Genomic DNA, 21,813 nt, shown 5'->3' with positions numbered 1-21,813 from the left:
CTACTTATACCAATAGACTCATTTTGAGTCATATATATATATACAGTGTATATATGAGCAGACAGTGTTGAGTGTATATATGAGCAGACAGTGTTGGGTGGTAATATATGAGCAGACAGTGTTGAGTGTATATATGAGTAGACAGTGTTGAGTGTATATATGAGCAGACAGTGTTGGGTGTATATATGAGCAGACAGTGTTGAGTGTATATATGAGTAGACAGTGTTGAGTGTATATATGAGTAGACAGTGTTGGGTGTATATATGAGCAGGCAGTGTTGGGTGTATATATGAGTAGACAGTGTTGGGTGTATATATGAGTAGACAGTGTTGAGTGTATATATGAGTAGACAGTGTTGGGTGTATATATGAGCAGGCAGTGTTGAGTGTATATATGAGCAGGCAGTGTTGGGTGTATATATGAGTAGACAGTGTTGGGTGTATATATTAGTAGACAGTGTTGAGTGTATATATGAGCAGGCAGTGTTGGGTGTATATATGAGCAGACAGTGTTGAGTGTATATATGAGCAGACAGTGTTGGGTGTATATATGAGCAGACAGTGTTGAGTGTATATATGAGTAGACAGTGTTGGGTGTATATATGAGTAGACAGTGTTGGGTGTATATATTAGTAGACAGTGTTGAGTGTATATATGAGCAGGCAGTGTTGGGTGTATATATGAGCAGACAGTGTTGCAGTGTATATATGAGTAGGCAGTGTTGAGTGTATATATGAGCAGGCAGTGTTGGGTGTATATATGAGTAGACAGTGTCGGGTGTATATATGAGCAGGCAGTGTTGGGTGTATATATGAGCAGGCAGTGTTGGGTGTATATATGAGCAGGCAGTGTTGGGTGTATATATGAGCAGGCAGTGTTGAGTGTATATATGAGTAGGCAGTGTTGAGTGTATATATGAGTAGGCAGTGTTGAGTGTATATATGAGCAGGCAGTGTTGGGTGTATATATGAGTAGACAGTGTCGGGTGTATATATGAGCAGGCAGTGTTGGGTGTATATATGAGCAGGCAGTGTTGGGTGTATATATGAGCAGGCAGTGTTGGGTGTATATATGAGCAGGCAGTGTTGGGTGTATATATGAGTAGACAGTGTTGAGTGTATATATGAGTAGGCAGTGTCGAGTGTATATATGAGTAGACAGTGTTGGGTGTATATATGAGTAGACAGTGTTGAGTGTATATATGAGTAGGCAGTGTTGGGTGTATATATGAGTAGACAGTGTTGGGTGTATATATGAGTAGGCAGTGTTGAGTGTATATATGAGTAGACAGTGTTGAGTGTATATATGAGCAGGCAGTGTTGGGTGTATATATGAGTAGACAGTGTCGGGTGTATATATGAGTAGACAGTGTTGGGTGTATATATGAGTAGACAGTGTCGGGTGTATATATGAGTAGACAGTGTTGAGTGTATATATGAGTAGACAGTGTTGGGTGTATATATGAGTAGGCAGTGTCGGGTGTATATATGAGTAGACAGTGTTGGGTGTATATATTAGTAGACAGTGTTGAGTGTATATATGAGTAGACAGTGTTGAGTGTATATATGAGTAGACAGTGTTGGGTGTATATATGAGTAGACAGTGTTGAGTGTATATATGAGTAGACAGTGTTGAGTGTATATATGAGTAGACAGTGTCGGGTGTATATATGAGTAGGCAGTGTCGGGTGTATATATGAGTAGACAGTGTTGGGTGTATATATGAGTAGACAGTGTTGAGTGTATATATGAGTAGACAGTGTTGAGTGTATATATGAGTAGACAGTGTTGGGTGTATATATGAGTAGACAGTGTTGAGTGTATATATGAGTAGACAGTGTTGAGTGTATATATGAGCAGACAGTGTTGGGTGTATATATGAGTAGACAGTGTTGGGTGTATATACCCTGGCATGCTGAGCCTCCGTCCTCTTCTCTCCTCCTCCTTCCAGAGCCTTCCTCCTCTTCAGCTCCACCCGGTGCTGCACGGATCTCGGCGCGGTGGAGGCGCACCGTAGCCCGGGCAGAGTTAGGGTCCGGCCCCGAAGAGGTACGAGGCTCCGGCCGGAGGAGGCGACGCTCCGAGCGACCACAGAGCCGAGCAGCGCCCGCACACACAGCGCCATTACCGCACATACACACACACACACACACCGAGCAGCAGGAGACGGGATTAAACTCTCAACCAATCACACACCGGCACCCTGGCTCAGCAGCCAATCAGAAGCCGCGCTCACAGGGGCGGTGTCACGGAGAGAGACAATAAGAAGCGAGCTGCGCAGAAAGGTCATTTCACGCCGGTGGATCTGAATGTCAGCGACACTGTCAAAATAAAAGTCTCCACAGCCCGTTCCTGTTCTCTTTTGAGTGTAAATAAAGAATAAAGGAAGCTTATTTTTTATAAAACGTTTGTATTAATCAATTTATATAAACAAAGAAAACATGCTCCAGGTTAGAAATGACATTTTAACATGACATTATTTATAAAATATAAAGGAAGGCGTGTTTGTGTTTACTCCAGTGCAAAGTCTTAAAACTCAGATTATTACAAAAAATAAAAAACGAAGTATATATATATATATATAATAAGAGCATTTAAAAGATAAAAATAGAGAATCATTACATGTAAAAGTGCAAGTGTGTAAACTGCAAAAACAGTCAATCTAAAACTTAACCTAACTCTGTCAGCTGAGTAAATTGTAGATTATTTGTAATTATCCAAATGCGTTGGTAAATTAAATACATTTTAAAGGGGACTTTTATTTTGATAGAAACAGACTCCCCCATGGTAGCTCGTTGTTGTTGGAATGTTAGCGCTGGTGTTTCTCATGAATGCAGTGATTCGGTTCTGCACTTTAAATCAGAACCCAAACCCTAACCCTGAATCAGAACTCAGCTCCACCGCTTTAAAGAACCGAGTTCTGTGGGTTTTTGGTTTGAACGCAACAGTTCCGAGATGTGCCGCGTGTCCTCGCCGACAGGGGGCAGCAGAGCCCGGAACCCCAGTTGCTCTTCTTCGCTTCCACTCTGCTCGATGCTACAGAGGAGCTAACCGCTAACCCGCTAAAGAGACAGAAAAACCCAAGAACGCGGATTTAAAGCATCTGAAAGTCACTTTTCTGAGGAGAACTGGACTTTAATCAGATAAACGAGCAGGAGAAAGCAGGAGTGCGGACTCAGGAACACGGAGCTTCACTGCTGCCGCTTTGCTAACGGAGCTAACGCCGCGTTTCCCGCTTCGGCTGAAACAAACAGCCGCGAATAAAAATCAGATAAAACCATTAAAACTGCGGTTAAACCACATCCAGAGCAGCGCGCTAGAGGGACGAGGCGCCCAGTCGGGTTCTAGCGTGTGTTCATGGCTGGGAGGGAGAGGTTTATTATATAAATATGACCAGACAGAAGCGCAGTGTCCGCAGACCTGCAGCCTCCAGACTCCCAAACAGCTGGAGAACAAACCTGACCTGAAGGCCTGAAGCTCGGCCATGCCGTTTCTGTCCCTCATAATCATAATCATAATCATATTCATATTGATATTGATATTGATATTGATGGGCTTTGGTCCAGACTGTGAGGAGTGTAACTCTCAGGGTAAATCAGCTGTACTCTGAGATGTCTCTGATTGTTCTTTGTGTATTTTCCCATCGTCTGTCCTTTGGCCTCCAGCCAGGCTGACTTTACTGTTCTTATTATTATTATTATTATTATTGATCTCTGTCTGATCTCTGCATTGGAACTGTATCTGTCCACCTGGCCTTTAAAGATGAACCCCTCAAGCGCCACCTCGCTGTACCTGTCCACCTGCCGTGCGGCACTCGGGTGCGACCCCCAGCTCCCCGAAAGCTTCACAGAGCTCTACAACCTGCTGCCCTTCTTCAGGGACGCTCTGTCCTGCTTGGTGTGCGGTAGGTGGCGCTATAGCCTGCGAAACACTATCTGTGGAACCTGTTGTTGACCAGCAGTGATTATCGTTATCATGATGATTGTAGAGACTAACGGTTCTTCCCGTGACCTTTACGTGTTCAGTGTTTTTATAAAAATGAATTCTGAATCGCTCCGAAATAATCCAATCAGTTCACGTCTCTGATCAGTGGCTCATTAATGATTAATGACTGTTGCTCCTTTCTATCAGGGAATTTGCTGCAGGACCCCGTGACCCCGAACGCTTCTTCCTGTCAGCACTTTGTCTGCAGAGGCTGCAAAGGCGAGACGTTGAAGCTGAAGCAGTCCTGCAGCTGCTGCCGAAACGCCCAGCAGTTTGAGGAGAACAAACAGCTGCAGGTTCTGGTGGGCTGCTACAGGAGCCTGTGTGAGTACGTGTGGGTGATGGTCACGGCAGAGGGGCGCACGGTGCGGGTCGGAGGCTACGCTGAGGTGATGAAGATGCTGGAGGAAGCACTGGGGGTGAAGGAGGAGATGGATGTTCCTCAGGAGACTCTGGACAGCACTGCCAGTTCTCAGTCTACAGCAGAGGCTGGATCTTTAAGCCAGATTGCCTCAGAGACCAAGACTAATTGTAATGTTATGTTTGATGGGCAGCAGGTGGGACGTGTGATGTCTTCCAAGGAGGTCAAAATTGAGCAGGATACACTCAGACCTGTCTCATCTTCTGGTACTGGTCATAATCTAGCTGTGCAGCAGTTCAGCACTGACGCTTTGACCATAAACATCTCAAACGGCAATGGCACCCGCGGTGGCAGCAGCGATCAGATTCTTCTCAGCGTGGAGGAAGTTCTTAACAGCCTGGAGTCGGAATGTTCCATCAAGCTGGAAGCTCCATTGAGTGGCATCAGAAGTTCAGAGGAGTCTGCCCAGACCCTTCGGTCCACACCCAGTGGTGCTGTGGCACCAGTCCATCCACAGCAGCCTCAGACGGGCACCACCTGCCAAGCGACATCCCACAGGAAGGTCCATTTGAGCCGGAAGCGTTCCCGCTCTGAGAGCGACAGCGAGACTCTCCAGCCTCTGCCTATCGCCAGCTTTGCTCAGAAGCCCTCGGTGGCTGCCACAGTGCCACCACAGGCTGCATTCGAACCGAAAGCTCCAAACCTGCCTTCCGGGGTCCAAAACGGAGCTGTTCTGAAGGTCAACAAGGCGCTGCTGGACTCCACAAAGAACATTCAGAAGAACACTGAGAGCCTCGGGGCCAAAAAGGTTCCCACAAAGATTAAGGTTAGCCTCCCTAAGCCCAAGCCCAAGCCCAAGGTGTCCGATGGCTCACTTCAAGGGCATCCCACCAAGGTGGTGTATAAAAAGCCCCCAGAGAAGAAAGGCTGTAAGTGCGGACGAGCCACACAGAACCCAAGTGTCCTTACCTGCAGGGGGCAGCGCTGTCCATGCTACTCCAACCGCAAGGCTTGTCTGGACTGCATCTGCAGGGGCTGCCAGAACTCCTACATGGCTAACGGGGAGAAGAAGCTGGAGGCTTTTGCCGTGCCCGAGAAAGCCCTGGAGCAGACCCGGCTCACTCTGGGCATCAACCTCACCAGCATTTCTGTCATGAGCGCAGGCAGTAACCCGGGGGTCCTCAGCCTTTCAGCCGGACCTCCAATGGCCTCCTTCCTCAGCAGCAGCCCAGAGAAGGAGCCCAGCTTTGAAGATCCTCTCCAAATGCATTTTGACTGTTAGTAGATGTCTGGTAGTCTCTTACAGGTGACGTTAGGCAGCTGCAGTCCCAATTCCCCTTAAAGCGATAGTTTGAAAATTCGAGTTTACCTCCAGTTACTCTAAATCTGGTGGATCAGCCAAGACAAGTTAGCTTCTTCTGTTTGATACAGGAGCTACGAGGCTAATAAACAGTCAAAGCGTATACCCCATCGATTAGCACTGGAGATACGAGGTTAATGTGCTAATTGCTCTAAAATGTGAAAATCAGCGCTATTTGGTGGGCTATACACTTCCATTAGCTTGTGAAGCTAAAGAAGCACCTGACGGACGGTGTTCGGGGTACGAGTGGGAGGTTTGGCTTTGGGGCAGAACTATCACTTTAACTGTGGGGTTCTCCAAATCCTTCAGGTGTTCATTCCTGGTGTTTTAGAGAAACGCTGGACTCGCCGGGTCAGAGTGACGGGCTGACCGGTGCGAGGGTGATGAAGAGGCTGGTTATTAAACTGACAGAGTTTCGCTTGTATTGTTCTCAGAGTTCCAGTCGGTTCTCGTGTTCCTGGTCAGTCTGGGTTTATTTGGTTTTCTGTGATTTAAAGGAACGCTCCTAAACTGGATCTGATTATTCATGTGTTTTAATTCTCAGCACTTACTGTTTTAAGGCCAGTTGGGGTTGTTTTTCTCTCAGTGGCGCCGGGTCAGACTCAGTTTCAGTGGAGGAAGGCTAGTCGTGGGTGTGTTGAACTTTACTGTGCTACAGCAGAATGTAGGAGTTCAAATCCTCCTGATTAGAGAACGTTCGTAGTGTTCGATCCCTCATCAGCGTTATACCTCTTCACTTAATAAGCTAATTTCCCCCACGTTCCTTCTGTCTGTCTGTCTGTCTGTCTGTCTGTCTGTCACCACCACACATCTGAATGTAGGCAAATGTGTTCATTATTCAGCTGTTTTTCGGTGAACGTTTTCAAAATTCTTATTTTCCTTTTTTAACCCGTTCATGTCCAGACAATGCCGCGGTCTCTCAAATGAGGTGTTTCCACTTCATTTATCAGAACTTTATTTAATTTATCATTATAAGCAGTCTTTCTGTGACACAGGGCTGCAGGTTATTTGCAAAACAATAGAAAATCATAATTTGATATGAATAAAAGTGTAAAAATGAAATGCCATTATAATTGTTGTGCTTAATATTTATCCAAATTATAACTACAAATTCATCACTTTAGACCAATCAGAACGCGTTCAGGCCGTGTCTGCGTTCTGTTTTCATCTTCAGTCAATTTGATCAGTATTAACAGTATTGTTGAAGCGGTACCGCTCTTCCACAGTGGCCGTTACACTCTGGATTGTCCATTAATTGCTGAGCTGTTAGACATTAATGGGTTAATAAGGGTGGTTTTGGACTGGAGCTGTGGGTTGCTCTCTGTTCTGTTGGCTCTGCTCGGCCATTCTGCAGCGGTGGCGGTGTTGTAGCGAGCAGACGCTGGTGAGATTCGCTCACACTCTCGTTGCCTCCTCATCCTCACGTACGCTTGAAACACTATACTTAGGGCTTCAACCAAATACCCGGAATGTTCTCTTAGGCAGGTGTTGGCCCGGGGTGTCGTGTGGGGTGGTCTGCTCACTCTGATTTTCTTGATCGTTACTTGAACTTTTTTTAGTTTTTTGATTTTGAATTTGAGGAACCTGAATTCACTGCCACCTTTAAACCATGAGAACGATGAAATGCTCCAAATAAATTATAGTTTTTTATGTCTTGTTTTTCAGCTGTGTTTGGATCCTTTTTTCAGTCGGTTCTGTTACACTGTTTAGATTTCAGTGAGTTTTGCTGTTTAAAGAGGCGTTTACTCTCACCAGACGCCACAGAAGTCATCATTACTACATTACATTTATCTGAAGTTACCCACCTTCTGCTTCCGCTCACTGGCCACTTTATTAGAAACGCCCCTACCTTCTGCTTCCGCTCACTGGCCACTTTATTAGAAACACCCCCACCTTCTGCTTCCGCTCACTGGCCACTTTATCAGAAACGCCCCTACCTTCTGCTTCCGCTCACTGGCCACTTTATCAGAAACGCCCCTACCTTCTGCTTCCGCTCACAGGCCACTTTATCAGAAACGCCCCTACCTTCTGCTTCCGCTCACTGGCCACTTTATCAGAAACGCCCCTACCTTCTGCTTCCGCTCACTGGCCACTTTATCAGAAACGCCCCTACCTTCTGCTTCCGCTCACTGGCCACTTTATCAGAAACGCCCCTACCTTCTGCTTCCGCTCACTGGCCACTTTATTAGAAACACCTACCCTGTGCTTCCGCTCACTGGCCACTTTATTAGAAACGCCCCTACCTTCTGCTTCCGCTCACTGGCCACTTTATCAGAAACACCTACCCTGTGCTTCCACTCACTGGCCACTTTATTAGAAACGCCCCTACCCTGTGCTTCCGCTCACTGGCCACTTTATTAGAAACACCCCTACCCTGTGCTTCCGCTCACTGGCCACTTTATTAGAAACCCCTGTGTTGTACCATGCTCTAATTGTGTGTTTAGGAGGGTGAAGGGTCTGGGGCGTAGTCAGCAGCCACTGTGTAAGAGGCTGGAGAGTGGAGGAGAGGGCTCTGGTCCCTCGGAGAGTTGGAGATGTGGTCAGTGAGTGAGAGAATGTTGCTGGACTTGCAGGACACTGTGTAGAGTTCACTGAGCAGAAGGTCAGGATCAGGACTGAGCTGATTATAACGTGTCCATATTTCCCATCAGGCCAGTCAATGCCAAGCCTTTCTCCAGCTGCAGTTTCCACAAGGGAGGATTTCAGTGAAATAATGTATATTTAATAATCAGAGGGGAACCTCCAGGTTCTAGATGTTCAGAGAAGGTCATGTCTGACCAGTAAATCTGTTCTTCAGGAGACTGGAGCTGGGGTTTAGACTCTGCAGTAGTTCAGTACTAGTCTTAGTCCACTACTCAGTTCTGCTGGAACTAAACAGAAAACTGTCCAATCAGGACGGGTTCTCTCAGGGGTATCTGGGCGGACTCCGCTAAACCAGCTCTCCCATTCTGATTTACAGTGGACGGGACCAGTGAGTACAAACATGTTTCTAGTCCTTCTGGAGGTTCTAGATAGGCTGTGAGCGTGAGCAGAATAAACACTGGCTCAGTTCTTCTGGAGGTTCTACTGCATGCGAGTGGTGGAGTGGGCTGCTGTAGGCTGAGCTGGTACACACACACACACACCCCTCACTGTTCTTTAAAAAAAGAGGACTCGGCTTTTGGTGATTTGGCTCTTTAATATTAACTGTAGAAGCTGAGCTTTAAGGCAAAGCAGACGTTCTCTGTGCTCCTGTCCAACGCAATTAACCAGCAAGCAATAATAATAATAATATCAATAATAATAACAGCAGCAGTAACTGCTGTGTACGATGAAGAACAACAGAACTGATCACCTGAGAGCTGTGCTGAGATTTTATGTCATAAATGGTGAGTAACAGTAGGTAAATATGCGGAAGCAACGATGCAAGTTTCAACAAGCTGATTTTTCACATCTCTGATTTTTCACATCTCTGATTTTCACTGATCTGATTAGGTTTGGTCACCCGAGACTCCCTCGTTTCCACACAGCTGGACAGTCAGCAGAAACTCCTGAAACGTGCAATGTATGTGTTCACCCCCAACAGAACCAGAGTGTTCTCCTCAGTGTGAACCCTAGTCCTGCAGTTCAGGCTCCGCCCTCAAATCTGTTCTTCCATAACTACTGTTGTGAAGCAGAACATATTTTCACAAAACACTGTAGCTCCGCCTATATCGCAGTACCTACATTTAGAGTTATTAATATTCACCCTGAGAGACTGTAGCTCCGCCTCCTTAGTGTATATCACAATACCTATATTTAGAGCGTTATTAATATTCACCCTAATGAGAGACTGTAGCTCCGCCTCCTCAGTGTATATCACAATACCTACATTTAGAGCGTTATTAATATTCACCCTAATGAGAGACTGTAGCTCCGCCTCCTCAGTGTATATCACAATACCTACATTTAGAGCGTTATTAATATTCACCCTAATGAGAGACTGTAGCTCCGCCTCCTCAGTGTATATCACAATACCTACATTTAGAGCGTTATTAATATTCACCCTAATGAGAGGCTGTAGCTCCTCCTCCTCAGTGTATATCACAATACCTACATTTAGAGCGTTATTAATATTCACTCTAATGAGAGGCTGTAGCTCCGCCTCCTCAGTGTATATCACAATACCTACATTTAGAGCGTTATTAATATTCACTCTAATGAGAGACTGTAGCTCCGCCTCCTCAGTGTATATCACAATACCTACATTTAGAGCGTTATTAATATTCACTCTAATGAGAGACTGTAGCTCCGCCTCCTCAGTGTATATCACAATACCTACATTTAGAGTTATTAATATTCACCCTAATGAGAGACTGTAGCTCCGCCTCCTCAGTGTTTATCACAATACCTACATTTAGACATTATTAATATTCACCCTAATGAGAGACTGTAGCTCCGCCTCCTCAGTGTATATCACAATACCTACATTTAGAGCGTTATTAATATTCACCCTAATGAGAGACTGTAGCTCCGCCTCCTCAGTGTATATCACAATACCTACATTTAGAGCGTTATTAATATTCACCCTAATGAGAGACTGTAGCTCCGCCTCCTCAGTGTATATCACAATACCTACATTTAGAGCGTTATTAATATTCACCCTAATGAGAGACTGTAGCTCCGCCTCCTCAGTGTATCTCACAATACCTACATTTAGAGCGTTATTAATATTCAACCTAATGAGTGACTGTAGCTCCGCCTCCTCAGTGTATATCACAATACCTACATTTAGAGTTATTAATATTCACCCTAATGAGAGACTGTAGCTCCGCCTCCTCAGTGTATATCACAGTACCTACATTTAGAGCGTTATTAATATTCACCCTAATGAGAGACTGTAGCTCCGCCTCCTCAGTGTATATCACAATACCTACATTTAGAGCGTTATTAATATTCACCCTAATGAGAGACTGTAGCTCCACCTCCTCAGTGTATATCAACAAACACAGGAGGTTTCTTTTATGGTTCTATGTTATGGTTCTAAGGTAATGGCATTGGTTTTATATAGTGTTACTTTTGGATACTTTTGGATGCTTGAATGGTTCTTCGTCTGGTTAAAGGGATCTTCGCACTGATGAGTAGGTGGTTCAGTGAAACTTGTCCCACATCACAACAGTAGCTATAAAAACAACAACTTGTCAATAATTCCAAATTATGCAGAACAGAGTTACTCCAGGACCAGAACCGTGAGGCACTGGCGTGAGGACGGATAAGAGAAGGATTAAAGATGTTCCTGAAGCCAGGCGATGTAGTCGTCCACCGCCCGGATTCCGACAGCGAAGTATGAAGGCCAGAAGGCAAAGCTTACACAACCATGGAAACCGTCTTCATAGTGACGGTGGGTGACGGAGACCCCAGCCTGCTCCAGCCTATGGACGTACATCAGCCCATCATCCCTCAGCACGTCATGCTCACCGGTCATGATGTAAGCTCGAGGAGCAAACTTCAGCACCTCCAACTCTGCCAGGAGAGGAGCGGCTCGAACGTCCAGGAGCGCCGGAACCTGCTGCAAGATCCCCGGAGTACCAGTAGATGGAACCACAGGCTTGAATTCTTTCTTCTTGTCTTTGGGCAGAATTGTGGTCCAGTCGAGTTTGGGCCTGTGCGTCTTCAGGAGTTTCTGGTCCTGGGCTGTGTGGTTGTTCAGAAGAAGCGAGTGTATGAGCTCTGGATCCGCACCCAGATACTCCAGCCAGTAATGAGCCATTAGCTCTCGGTACAGGATGGGGATCTGCTGGTTCTGCTGGTAGGACGCGGTGTTGAAGTCCAGAGCCTGAAGCACAGGATAGATCAACACCTGAAGCTTGAATTTTCCAGCAGTGCCGTTGTCTTTGCCAATCTGGTTTGAAAAAGAGGAAAGACAACACAGGTCAGTGTTCGGATCAGCACCACACAGGGAGCGCACGGCCACTACAGGACCCGGTCTAAAGTCTGGAACACCCAGAGCCATTCAGCCTCTTAACCAGCAGTGTGGCTATTAAGACTGTGGACTGGAAGTACCCTGAGTAAAAGGCCCGCTGTAGTGACATGTAGGGGGTCAGAGGATACCTGCTGGGCGACTGCAGCTGCGAGGTTCCCCCCTGCGCTGTCTCCACACACAGCCACCCTTTGCGGATCCACAGAGTACCGCTGCAGAACCTCTGGCTGCAAGAAGAACCTGGAGGCCTGCAGACACTCCTGAAACTGCACCGGGAAGCGCACATCAGGGGCCATGCGGTAACTACCGGGAGGAACACACGGTCAGACTGGGCACAGCACTAAACACCCTGCTGAAATGCATTATGGGAAACACTTACTCTATTGTCACCACCACGGTCTTCAGCTCAGCCGCCATCTTCCTGCAGAGCAGATCGTACGAGCCCAGCTCTGCAACAGAACACAGACACCGTTCACCTCGAGCAGAACCTCACTGCTGACTCAGCCCTGAGCTACACTGATCACACCGACTGCAGCAAACCGCAGCGTTCTCCACTGTTCTCCACTCCGTTCTCCACTGTTCTTCACCCTGTTCTCCTCTGTTCTTCACCCTGTTCTCCTCTGTTCTTCACTCTGTTCTCCTCCGTTCTCCACTGTTCTTCCCTGTTCTCCTCCGTTCTCCACTGTTCTTCCCTGTTCTCCACTCCATTCTCCACTGTTCTTCCCTGTTCTCCACTCCATTCTCCACTGTTCTTCCCTGTTCTCCACTCCATTCTCCACTGTTCTCCACTCCGTTCTCCACTGTTCTTCACTCCGTTCTCCACTGTTCTTCACTCCGTTCCTCATTCTGTTCTCCACTCCGTTCTCCACTCCATTCTCCACTGTTCTTCACTCCGTTCTTCACTGTTCTTCACTCCGTTCTTCACTGTTCTTCACTCCGTTCTCCACGCCGTTCTCCACTGTTCTTCACTCCGTTCTCCACTGTTCTTCACTCCGTTCCTCATTCTGTTCTCCACTCCGTTCTCCACTCCGTTTTCCACTGTTCTTCACTCCGTTCTCCACTGTTCTTCACTCCGTTCCTCATTCTGTTCTCCACTCCGTTCTCCACTCCGTTCTCCACTGTTCTTCACTCCGTTCTCCACTGTTCTTCACTCCGTTCCTCATTCTGTTCTCCACTCCGTTCTCCACTCCATTCTCCACTGTTCTTCCCTGTTCTCCACTCCATTCTCCACTGTTCTCCACTCCGTTCTCCACTGTTCTTCACTCCGTTCCTCATTCTGTTCTCCACTCCGTTCTCCACTCCGTTCTCCACTGTTCTTCACTCCGTTCTTCACTGTTCTTCACTCCGTTCTCCACGCCGTTCTCCACTGTTCTTCACTCCGTTCTCCACTGTTCTTCACTCCGTTCCTCATTCTGTTCTCCACTCCGTTCTCCACTCCATTCTCCACTGTTCTTCACGCCGTTCTCCATTGTTCTTCACTCCGTTCTTCATTTAATGAAGTAATAATGAGGTACTGATGGGGTAACGATTGGGTAATGATAAGATAACGATGAGGTAATAAAGGAATAAGGAGATAATCATGAGGTAATGATGAACTAATAATGAGGTAATGATGTAATGAAGTCATAATGTTGCAATGAAGTGGTTGGTGTGGCGCAACAGATAACACCACTACCTGCCAGTGAGCTACCACACCACATGGGAGACTGGGGTTCGTTTCCCGGTCTGTGTGACGATGCTGCACTACACCAATAAGAGTCCTGATTAATAAGGAAAAGTAAAACACTGAGCTGAAGCTGTTTATCAAACCATTCTTACTTGGAGCTCCCAGGGACCACCCTCCTCCGTGGATGAACACTACTGCCCCCCGCAGGGCGTGCTGTGTGTTTACGCCGGGCTGGTAAAGGCGCACCTGAATCCCACTGAACTCCTGATCCTCCACCTGAACCTCCTCATAGTCCAGCGGAACCAAACTCTCAAACCCGATTATTGCAGAGTTTATCAGCCGGATATGATGAACAACCCCCAGAGACTGACCGATATCACCCTGATGAACACACACACACACACACACACACACACACACACACACACAGCTGAGGATCACACCAGATACCACAGAGGTCTGTAGAGGAGGTGTTTCAGTGGTGGACACAGAAACAGACAACCTGCCTGAGGAGCTCTCATCCAATCAGCTGCTGTTTATTTCTGACAGTGGGACATCATCACCGGGGGTGTGCTACTGGAACACTGGACAATATGTACACACACACCCATACACACACCCATACATACACATACTCATACATACACATACATACACACACCCATACATACACATACATACAAACACCCATACACACACCCATACATACACACACCCATACATACACACACCCATACATACACATACTCATACATACACATACATACACACACCCATACATACACACACCCATACATACACATACTCATACGTACACATACATACACACACCCATAAACACCCATACATACACACACCCATAAACACCCATACATACACACACCCATACATACACAAACATACATACACACACCCATACATACACCCATACATACATACACACACATACACACACCCATACATACACATACATACACACACCCATACATACACATACATACACACACCCATAAACACCCATACACACACCCATACATACACACACCCATACATACACATACATACACACACCCATACATACACATACTCATACATACACACACCCATACATACACACACCCATACATACACATACTCATACGTACACATACATACACACACCCATAAACACCCATACATACACACAAACATACATACACACACCCATACATACATACACACACACATACACACACCCATACATACACCTACATACACCCATACACACACACATACATACACACATACATACACACACCCATACATACACACACCCATACATACACACACCCATACATACACACACCCATACATACACACACCCATACACACCCATACATACACACACCCATAAACACCCATACATACACACACCCATACATACACAAACATACATACACACACCCATACATACATACACACACACATACACACACCCATACATACACCTACATACACCCATACACACACACATACATACACCCATACATACACACACCCATACATACACACACCCATACATACACACACCCATACACACCCATACATACACACACCCATACACACACACACCCATACCTACACACACACCCATACCTACACACACACACACCACTGAGTGCTTCCGATAGATGCTGTAGTCTGCATGTTTGAACTGTGTGTGTGTGTGTGTGTGTGTGTGTGTGTGTGTGTGTGTGTTGTAATAAAGTTGCTGCTGTTTTGCGACACAGTTGATATATCGAGATATTCAGGTCGAGCTGGGCGGTCACTCAGCCCAGACAGCCAATTAGGTCAGAGGTCACCAGCACTGACTCAACAAAGGACATGTTATTGCACACACACACACACACACACACACACACACACACACACACATCCTTAAACAAGAATATCTGGATGTACTGAAACAGTGCCTCTCCTAAAAGTCTCCTAAAAACTTTAGACCAAAGGTTCTCAGAGTGGGTTCTGGATCAGTGGGTTCTGGATCAGTGGGTTCTGGATCAGTGGGTTCTGGATCAGTGGGTTCTGGATCACTTCTTTTTCATTGCAAATCCAGTTTGACACAGAAAAAACCCAAAGAAATCTAAAGTGCTGCTAATCAGTTCTTGTAGTATCCCAGCTCCTTGCTATGGGGTTGCTAGGTGGTTGCTAAGGTGTTGCTAGGTGGTTGCTATGGTTTCCCCAGTGGTCGCTAGGGTGTTGCTAGGTCTTTTTTATTCTGCACTGTTGCCCAAACTTTTCCCACAAAATGATTTCTGTAGTAGAAAATGCAAAAAATAATCCACAACAACGGTTGCTATGCAGAAACCGTACCGGAGCAGAACACCAGCACACAGTACCTGATGAGGCCGAACTTTACGGGTCAGTGTCAATATGTGGAAAACTGCTGAGCAGGTCAGAATAATAACAATAACAATAATCCAGGGGAGTCTGTTTCAACACCACTGACCTCCTGACCCTGACCGCCTCTCCTAGCACTAAGAAGTCTATCTGTACAAACGGTCGAGCGAGCTTCACATTAAACTCTCTCTCTCTCTCTCTCTCTCTCTACCAGTTAAGATGGTCTTAATATGTTCAGATTAATCCATTAACAGCAGGGATTAAGACTAGGCCTGGACTTTGATGTGATTTCAGCATAGTTGAAGAGTAGGCTTAATCCTAATCCACCCTTAATCCCAGACTCATGTTCTACTGTTAATCAGGGCTGATAATAACAGCGATTAGCCTGGATAATTAGATCAATTAGAATTTAAATAATTAATCAAGATTATTCAACTAATAAGTGAAGTAGTTCATTAAATTACAGCGTTAATAAAACATTATTAATCATTATCAAGCACAATTATTAGTACAGCTGTAATTAAGCCTGTAATTAACCCTAATTACTGCATTCCTGCAGCTTCATTAAAGCTCATTAGTAATCAGGCTAGTCACACCCCTTCCCCCCCGGAGGGGTCAGAGGTCACAGTTCCTTACCATCCGCGTGACACCTCTGAACGCTGCGGCCACGAGCATCAGCTTGAGCGGCTCCGAGAGCGAGACCGGAAGTGGTAGGTAGAGCAGGTAGGCCGCGGTCAGAGCCGAACACACACTCCACACACACAGCAGCTTCACACACACACCGCGTCCGCGCGACTCCTTACCCACAGCCATCGCGAGCGCAGTACAAACACACACACACACACACACACACCTCCAACTGCTTTATCTACCAGCCCTGCAGCCGCCAGCCAATCAGAGCGCAGCGCTGGGGCACTGTGGGAAATGGAGTCTCTCTCGCCATCTTTCACAGCATGGAGTTCTGCTCTAATCAACAACAACAACAACAACAACAACAATAATAACAACAATAATAATAACAACAATAATAACAATAATAACAATAACAACAACAACAATAATAACAATAATAATAATAACAATAATAATAACAATAATAATAACAATAATAATAACAACAATAATAATAACAATAACAACAACAATAATAATAATAACAATAATAACAATAATAATAACAACAATAATAATAACAATAACAACAACAATAATAATAATAACAATAATAATAATAACAATAATAATAACAACAATAATAATAACAATAACAACAATAATAATAATAACAATAATAATAATAACAATAATAACAACAACAATAATAATAACAATAACAACAACAATAATAATAATAACAATAATAATAATAACAATAACAACAACAATAATAACAACAATAATAATAATAACAATAATAATAACAATAATAACAACAATAATAATAACAATAATAATAATAATAATAACAATAATAATAATAACAATAATAACAACAACAACAACAATAATAATAATAATAACAATAATAACAATAACAATAATAATAACAACAATAACAATAACAACAACAATAATAATAATAATAATAATAACAATAATAATAACAATAACAACAACAATAATAATAATAACAATAATAATAATAACAATAATAATAACAACAATAATAATAACAATAACAACAACAATAATAATAATAACAATAACAATAATAACAATAATAATAACAACAATAATAATAACAATAACAACAACAATAATAATAATAACAATAATAATAATAATAATAACAATAACAACAACAATAATAACAACAATAATAATAATAACAATAATAATAACAATAATAACAACAATAATAATAACAATAATAATAATAATAACAATAATAATAACAATAATAATAATAACAATAATAACAACAACAACAATAATAATAATAATAATAACAATATTAATGATATTAATGATATTAATGTTTTCAGGCCTTTACATACAAACCTGCTCTGTAATAAACAGCGTGCTCATGATGTCGCTGCTGTAGGTGAGGATACTGATCCCCTCTAATCCAGCTGTTAATCTTCATCTGCATAAACTTTCAGTCGTTTTATGAATTAAATGAAGGGAAATAGATTATTTGACTTTTTATTGATGTAATTAATTCAGAAACAAACTTTAACAAATATTTAATAATAATGTTTATCTTCCAGAGATCTTCAGGATTCCTGTGGAGCTCCTGCAGGCCTCGTACTGAGAACCCTCAGAGGCTGCAGGTAGAGGAGAACGGAGAGATACGAAGAACGGTTCTAGATAAGCTCCCCCAGTCAGAGCTGTGGTTCTACAGTGGAGGTTCTAGATAAGCTCCCCCAGTCAGAGCTGTGGTTCTACAGTGGAGGTGAAGGGAAGCAGACGTCTGAAGCTCTAATAATAAAAGCTCCTCACAGAAAGTCACTGCTGACCAGTTCACTTCTGACCCATGCACTACTGGCCTGTGCAGTGCTGACTGGTGTGGTTCTGACCCATGTGGTGCACTGGGCTAAATGTGAGTGAGGGGAAGAGTGTCAGGGTGAGGGAATGTGGAGTTCTGGGTGAAACAGTGCTGACCGCTAGACAGAGTGCTCTGACCGGAGTCGGGTGAGAGGGCTGAGTATGCAGAGGGCAGGAGAGGCTGTTTGTGTCAGTCCAGCACCAAAATCATGTGACATTTAAATCAGGGGTTCTTCAGGGGTTCTTCAGTAACGGAAATGGATTTATATCATTCATTTATCATTTATTCTTTTTTACTGAAAATGTTCAATGTCATATCAGTCAAACCAGTCAAATCAGTCAAATCAGTCATGTCAGTCATGTCAGTCATATCAGTCATATCAGTCAAATCAGTCATATCAGTCAAATCAGTCATGTCAGTCAAATCAGTCATGTCAGTCAAATCAGTCATGTCAGTCAAATCAGTCAAATCAGTCAAGTCAGTCATGTCAGTCAAATCAGTCATGTCAGTCATATCAGTCATATCAGTCATGTCAGTCATGTCAGTCAAATCAGTCATGTCAGTCATGTCAGTCAAATCAGTCATGTCAGTCAAATCAGTCATATCAGTCATGTCAGTGAACATAAACATCCTAAATACGTCCTTTCTACAGGCGCCTCAAACTGAGTGTAGAGCACAACTCCGCCAGGAGGGGGCAGTATTATAAAGAGAAAAGCAGACATCAGCGTGGAGCTCCTACAAATGTGGAGTACAGAGAACATTCTGGCTCCTGTGTTCAGCTCTGCTTCATACATTAGAACATGTTCTAGGTAACAGAGTCACAAAGCAGATAAGAGCGAGTACTGAACACCTCCACCAGGTCTGAGGGGGGTGGGATAGTACGTGATCATGAGTGGGCCGGTATTATTGGTTATGTTGAAGTGAGTCTGATTTGTTTTTTCACACGTTTATTATGATCATTAATAATAATAATAATAATAATAATAATAATAAATGAACTATTTATGTAATCACACGGTTCCAGTTAAACTCACACTGGAGTCTGACTGTTTCATAAAGTTACAGTCTGTTGTAATGTGCCTCTGGAACAAAGCCGTGTGAGGCGAGTCCAGGGGAACGCCCGAGAAGATGGGGTCAAGCGAGAGCGAGAGAGAGAGAGAGGGAGAGAGAGAGAGAGAGAGACAGAGGGAGAGAGAGAGAGAGGGAGAGAGAGAGACAGAGAGAGAGGAGCTCTGGGTGGGAGGGATAACTGTTAGGGGGATCAGGCTGGTGGGGGTTTGGAGCAGCTGTGTGGAGACGGTTCCCCCAAACTGAGCTTCAGCTAAACGCTGTTCCGCCAACAGTGATGACCTCATCCCTCATCATGTTCCCCAGTCTGTGGTGATCGTCATGGAAACCTTGCGTCTCCCTCGCTGAACTCCATTTATTGCAGCTTCGTCATCTCAGCGCTGAGAGGCCTTTGTCCTGACCACCAGAGCGTAAACGTACAGCAGGGCTGAGATGGGCGACAGTCAGCTCCTCGGTTCTCAGTCACTTCATTTCTCACTGCGGTCGTCAGCTCACCGTACCAGGACCAAGTTTAGACCACAGAGCAGTGCTGCTGTTAGAACCTGCACCACATCTCCACATACATTCAGCAAACGTTTTACACCCATACATACAGAAATGACCTCAGCACCTAGATCAACTCGAGAGTCGGTTAGATAGACCCCAGGCTGAGGGGGATTTACCACATTACAGTCTGGAGGTTCTGCCCTTTAACCCACCCGTGTTCAGCATCTGATGAGGAATTCAAAGTGTTACAGGAGGGCATAGTGAGGGGTGGAGTATGTGGGGAGGGCTGGAGTGTTTGGAAAGTGTTTGGGGAGTGTTTGGAGAGGGGTGAAATGTTAGAGGAGGGGTGGAGTGTTTGAGGAGTGTTTGGAGAGGGGTGGAGTGTTTGAGAAGTGCGTGGGAAAAGGTGGAGTGTTTGGACAGGGTGGAGAGTTTAGGGAGCGTTTGGAGAGGGGTAGAGTGTTTGAGTGTATGGTGAGGGGTGGAGTATTTGGAGAGGGCTGGAGTATTTTGGGGAAGGTGCAGTGTATGGGGAGGGTGGAGTGTTTAGGGAGGGTGGAGTATATGGGAAGGGTGGAGTGTATGGAGAGGGTGGGGAGGGTGGAGTGTGCTGATGTAAACAGTGTGTAGAGGAGCAGGGCTGGTTTGACCCCTCAGGCATTAAAACCTGCAGCTGCTCTCCTCACCAGCCAGCTCACACCTGCAGACAGACGCTCCAGCAGCAGCAGCAGCAGCAGCAGCGCCCCGGGCTGTGCAGCAGCCTCACTGAAAACACTCCAGCGTGCTGAAGCGCCCCCACAGCCACACTAATGACCCGAGCACCTCAGAGTGCTACACCCGAAAATAGCTACAACTGTTTCTGTACTTATTAAATTCTGTAAAAATAGAAGAGCTTCAGTGAGTTGAGTGTCTTTAACTGTGCTGAATGGAGGAGTTTTCTTCTGTAGACTTCAAACACACCATCATCTACAGTCCAGTCGGACGTCCGTCAGCCCTTTCACCTTCTCCAGGTTTCATCAGGGTGCAGTCGGATCCTGCAGCAGACCGAGAGGAAGCAGGGTTTAGACGTTCATTTATTAAACATCTACTGTAAAACACCACCTGTACACACGTCTGCACACCCTGTGATATGACACCCAGTGAGCTGAGGAGCATTTGGTTTCCACTGGTACTGCTCCAGATGTTTCTACAGATAAATTGGACTCCAGCTGTGGTAAATTAAATTGATTGTACAGACCTTCCTAGACTGAGCGATTGAGGAAGACTCCTTGTGGAGACGGGGGAACCATCCTGGCAGCGCTGTTTAACCCCTGCAACGAAGTGTCTGGTGTAAGTGCCCAAATCTACTACCTGCCGTTAGCTCCTGCTGCAGTGCGGCTGCTGCTGGGCTGTGTGAGTGTGGCATGTTTAGTCCAGACCTTCTTCCCACCGCTACTGATAATGATGTGCTGAATGTGAGCTAGTTTGCTCTTTGGTGGTTAAAGTGACCAGTGAGAGGCGTGCACCAAACCCCCCCCCCCACCACCACCACACACACACACACACACACACACACACTCCACTCCAGCGTTAGAGCCCTCATAGTGAAGTGAGTAAGGATTAATCAGTCTGATGCAATAATATGCTCTCACAGCGCTGATCCGGAATGTCCTGGTGCTGTCTGGAAAATTGAGTGGCCTTTATAGACAATTGGTTAAAAGTTTGAGGGCAAGCCTGGTTTTAGGAGAACTCCAAATCCAACCCTCCTTATTAAATCAAACATGGTTTGATTTCCAATTCCCTCTAAAACACTAAAAGAAATTCTCCCAATTATAATCAGACCTATTGACTAATTACTGACCCATCTCCAACCTCACATTTATATCCAAGATATTAGAAAAAGCTGTGGCCCAACAACTTGTGTAATATTTAGGACTCAGACACAGTCTCAGTCTTTAAATCTAGGCTGAAACTCATCTGTTTAGTTTAGCTTTTGGTAATTAATGTTTCTTAGATAAAGGTTGCAGGTCCAGGGTTCGAGGACACAGGGAATTGTAGTACACTGAGATGCTGGAGCTGTCGTCTCGCTGCTTACACGCCATCACT

The 21,813-nt window shown here is 44.8% G+C and overlaps 3 protein-coding genes across 4 annotated transcripts in view; 1 reads left to right on the top strand and 2 right to left on the bottom strand.

Annotated features, from left to right (window-relative positions):
• Nucleotides 1-2,555, bottom strand: part of pccb (propionyl-CoA carboxylase subunit beta) — a 3,823-nt gene extending 1,268 nt beyond the window's left edge. Inside the window, 1 exon segment of the mRNA XM_072691682.1 lies at nt 1,835-2,555. Coding sequence (XP_072547783.1) covers nt 1,835-2,123 — 289 coding nt within the window. The 5' untranslated portion in view covers nt 2,124-2,555.
• Nucleotides 2,556-2,949: 394 nt separating this feature from the next.
• On the top strand, nt 2,950-7,362 carry msl2a (MSL complex subunit 2a). The gene is made up of 2 exons (XM_072691196.1): nt 2,950-3,902; nt 4,130-7,362. Exons 1-2 carry the CDS (start codon nt 3,761-3,763, stop codon nt 5,623-5,625), a joined length of 1,638 nt encoding a protein of 545 aa, XP_072547297.1. The 5' UTR covers nt 2,950-3,760; the 3' UTR covers nt 5,626-7,362.
• Nucleotides 7,363-8,861: 1,499 nt separating this feature from the next.
• Nucleotides 8,862-16,533, bottom strand: nceh1a (neutral cholesterol ester hydrolase 1a). 2 transcript variants are annotated; one of them, XM_072691197.1, is made up of 5 exons: nt 16,323-16,533; nt 13,460-13,688; nt 12,021-12,090; nt 11,773-11,944; nt 8,862-11,563 (listed from the first exon to the last, which is right to left on the bottom strand). In XM_072691197.1, the coding sequence occupies exons 1-5, from the start codon at nt 16,497-16,499 to the stop codon at nt 10,946-10,948; spliced, it is 1,266 nt and encodes a 421-aa protein (XP_072547298.1). In that variant the 5' UTR covers nt 16,500-16,533; the 3' UTR covers nt 8,862-10,945. The 2 variants fall into 2 exon arrangements, with proteins under 2 accessions (XP_072547298.1, XP_072547299.1); XM_072691198.1 differs by lacking the exon at nt 13,460-13,688 and having other exon boundaries at nt 16,323-16,405.
• Between the last annotated feature and the right edge of the window lie 5,280 nt (nt 16,534-21,813).

The sequence above is a fragment of the Salminus brasiliensis genome, chromosome 11 (assembly GCF_030463535.1).
Source record: "Salminus brasiliensis chromosome 11, fSalBra1.hap2, whole genome shotgun sequence".
In the NCBI taxonomy this organism is placed as follows: domain Eukaryota; kingdom Metazoa; phylum Chordata; class Actinopteri; order Characiformes; family Bryconidae; genus Salminus; species Salminus brasiliensis.
This window is presented reverse-complemented; position numbering and strand designations above follow the sequence as displayed.

Bases quoted from the DNA above. Each gene is read 5' to 3' on its own strand.
- msl2a (XM_072691196.1), top strand. From the start codon at position 3,761: ATGAACCCCTCAAGCGCCACCTCGCTGTACCTGTCCACCTGCCGTGCG. The intron at 3,903-4,129 runs GTAGGTGGCGCT...CCTTTCTATCAG, and splicing joins TCTGTCCTGCTTGGTGTGCG to GGAATTTGCTGCAGGACCCC.
- nceh1a (XM_072691197.1), bottom strand. From the start codon at position 16,499: ATGGCTGTGGGTAAGGAGTCGCGCGGACGCGGTGTGTGTGTGAAGCTG. The intron at 12,091-13,459 runs GTAAGAATGGTT...GTTCTGTTGCAG, and splicing joins GTGGTCCCTGGGAGCTCCAA to AGCTGGGCTCGTACGATCTG. The intron at 11,564-11,772 runs GTATCCTCTGAC...TTTTCAAACCAG, and splicing joins CAGCTGCAGTCGCCCAGCAG to ATTGGCAAAGACAACGGCAC.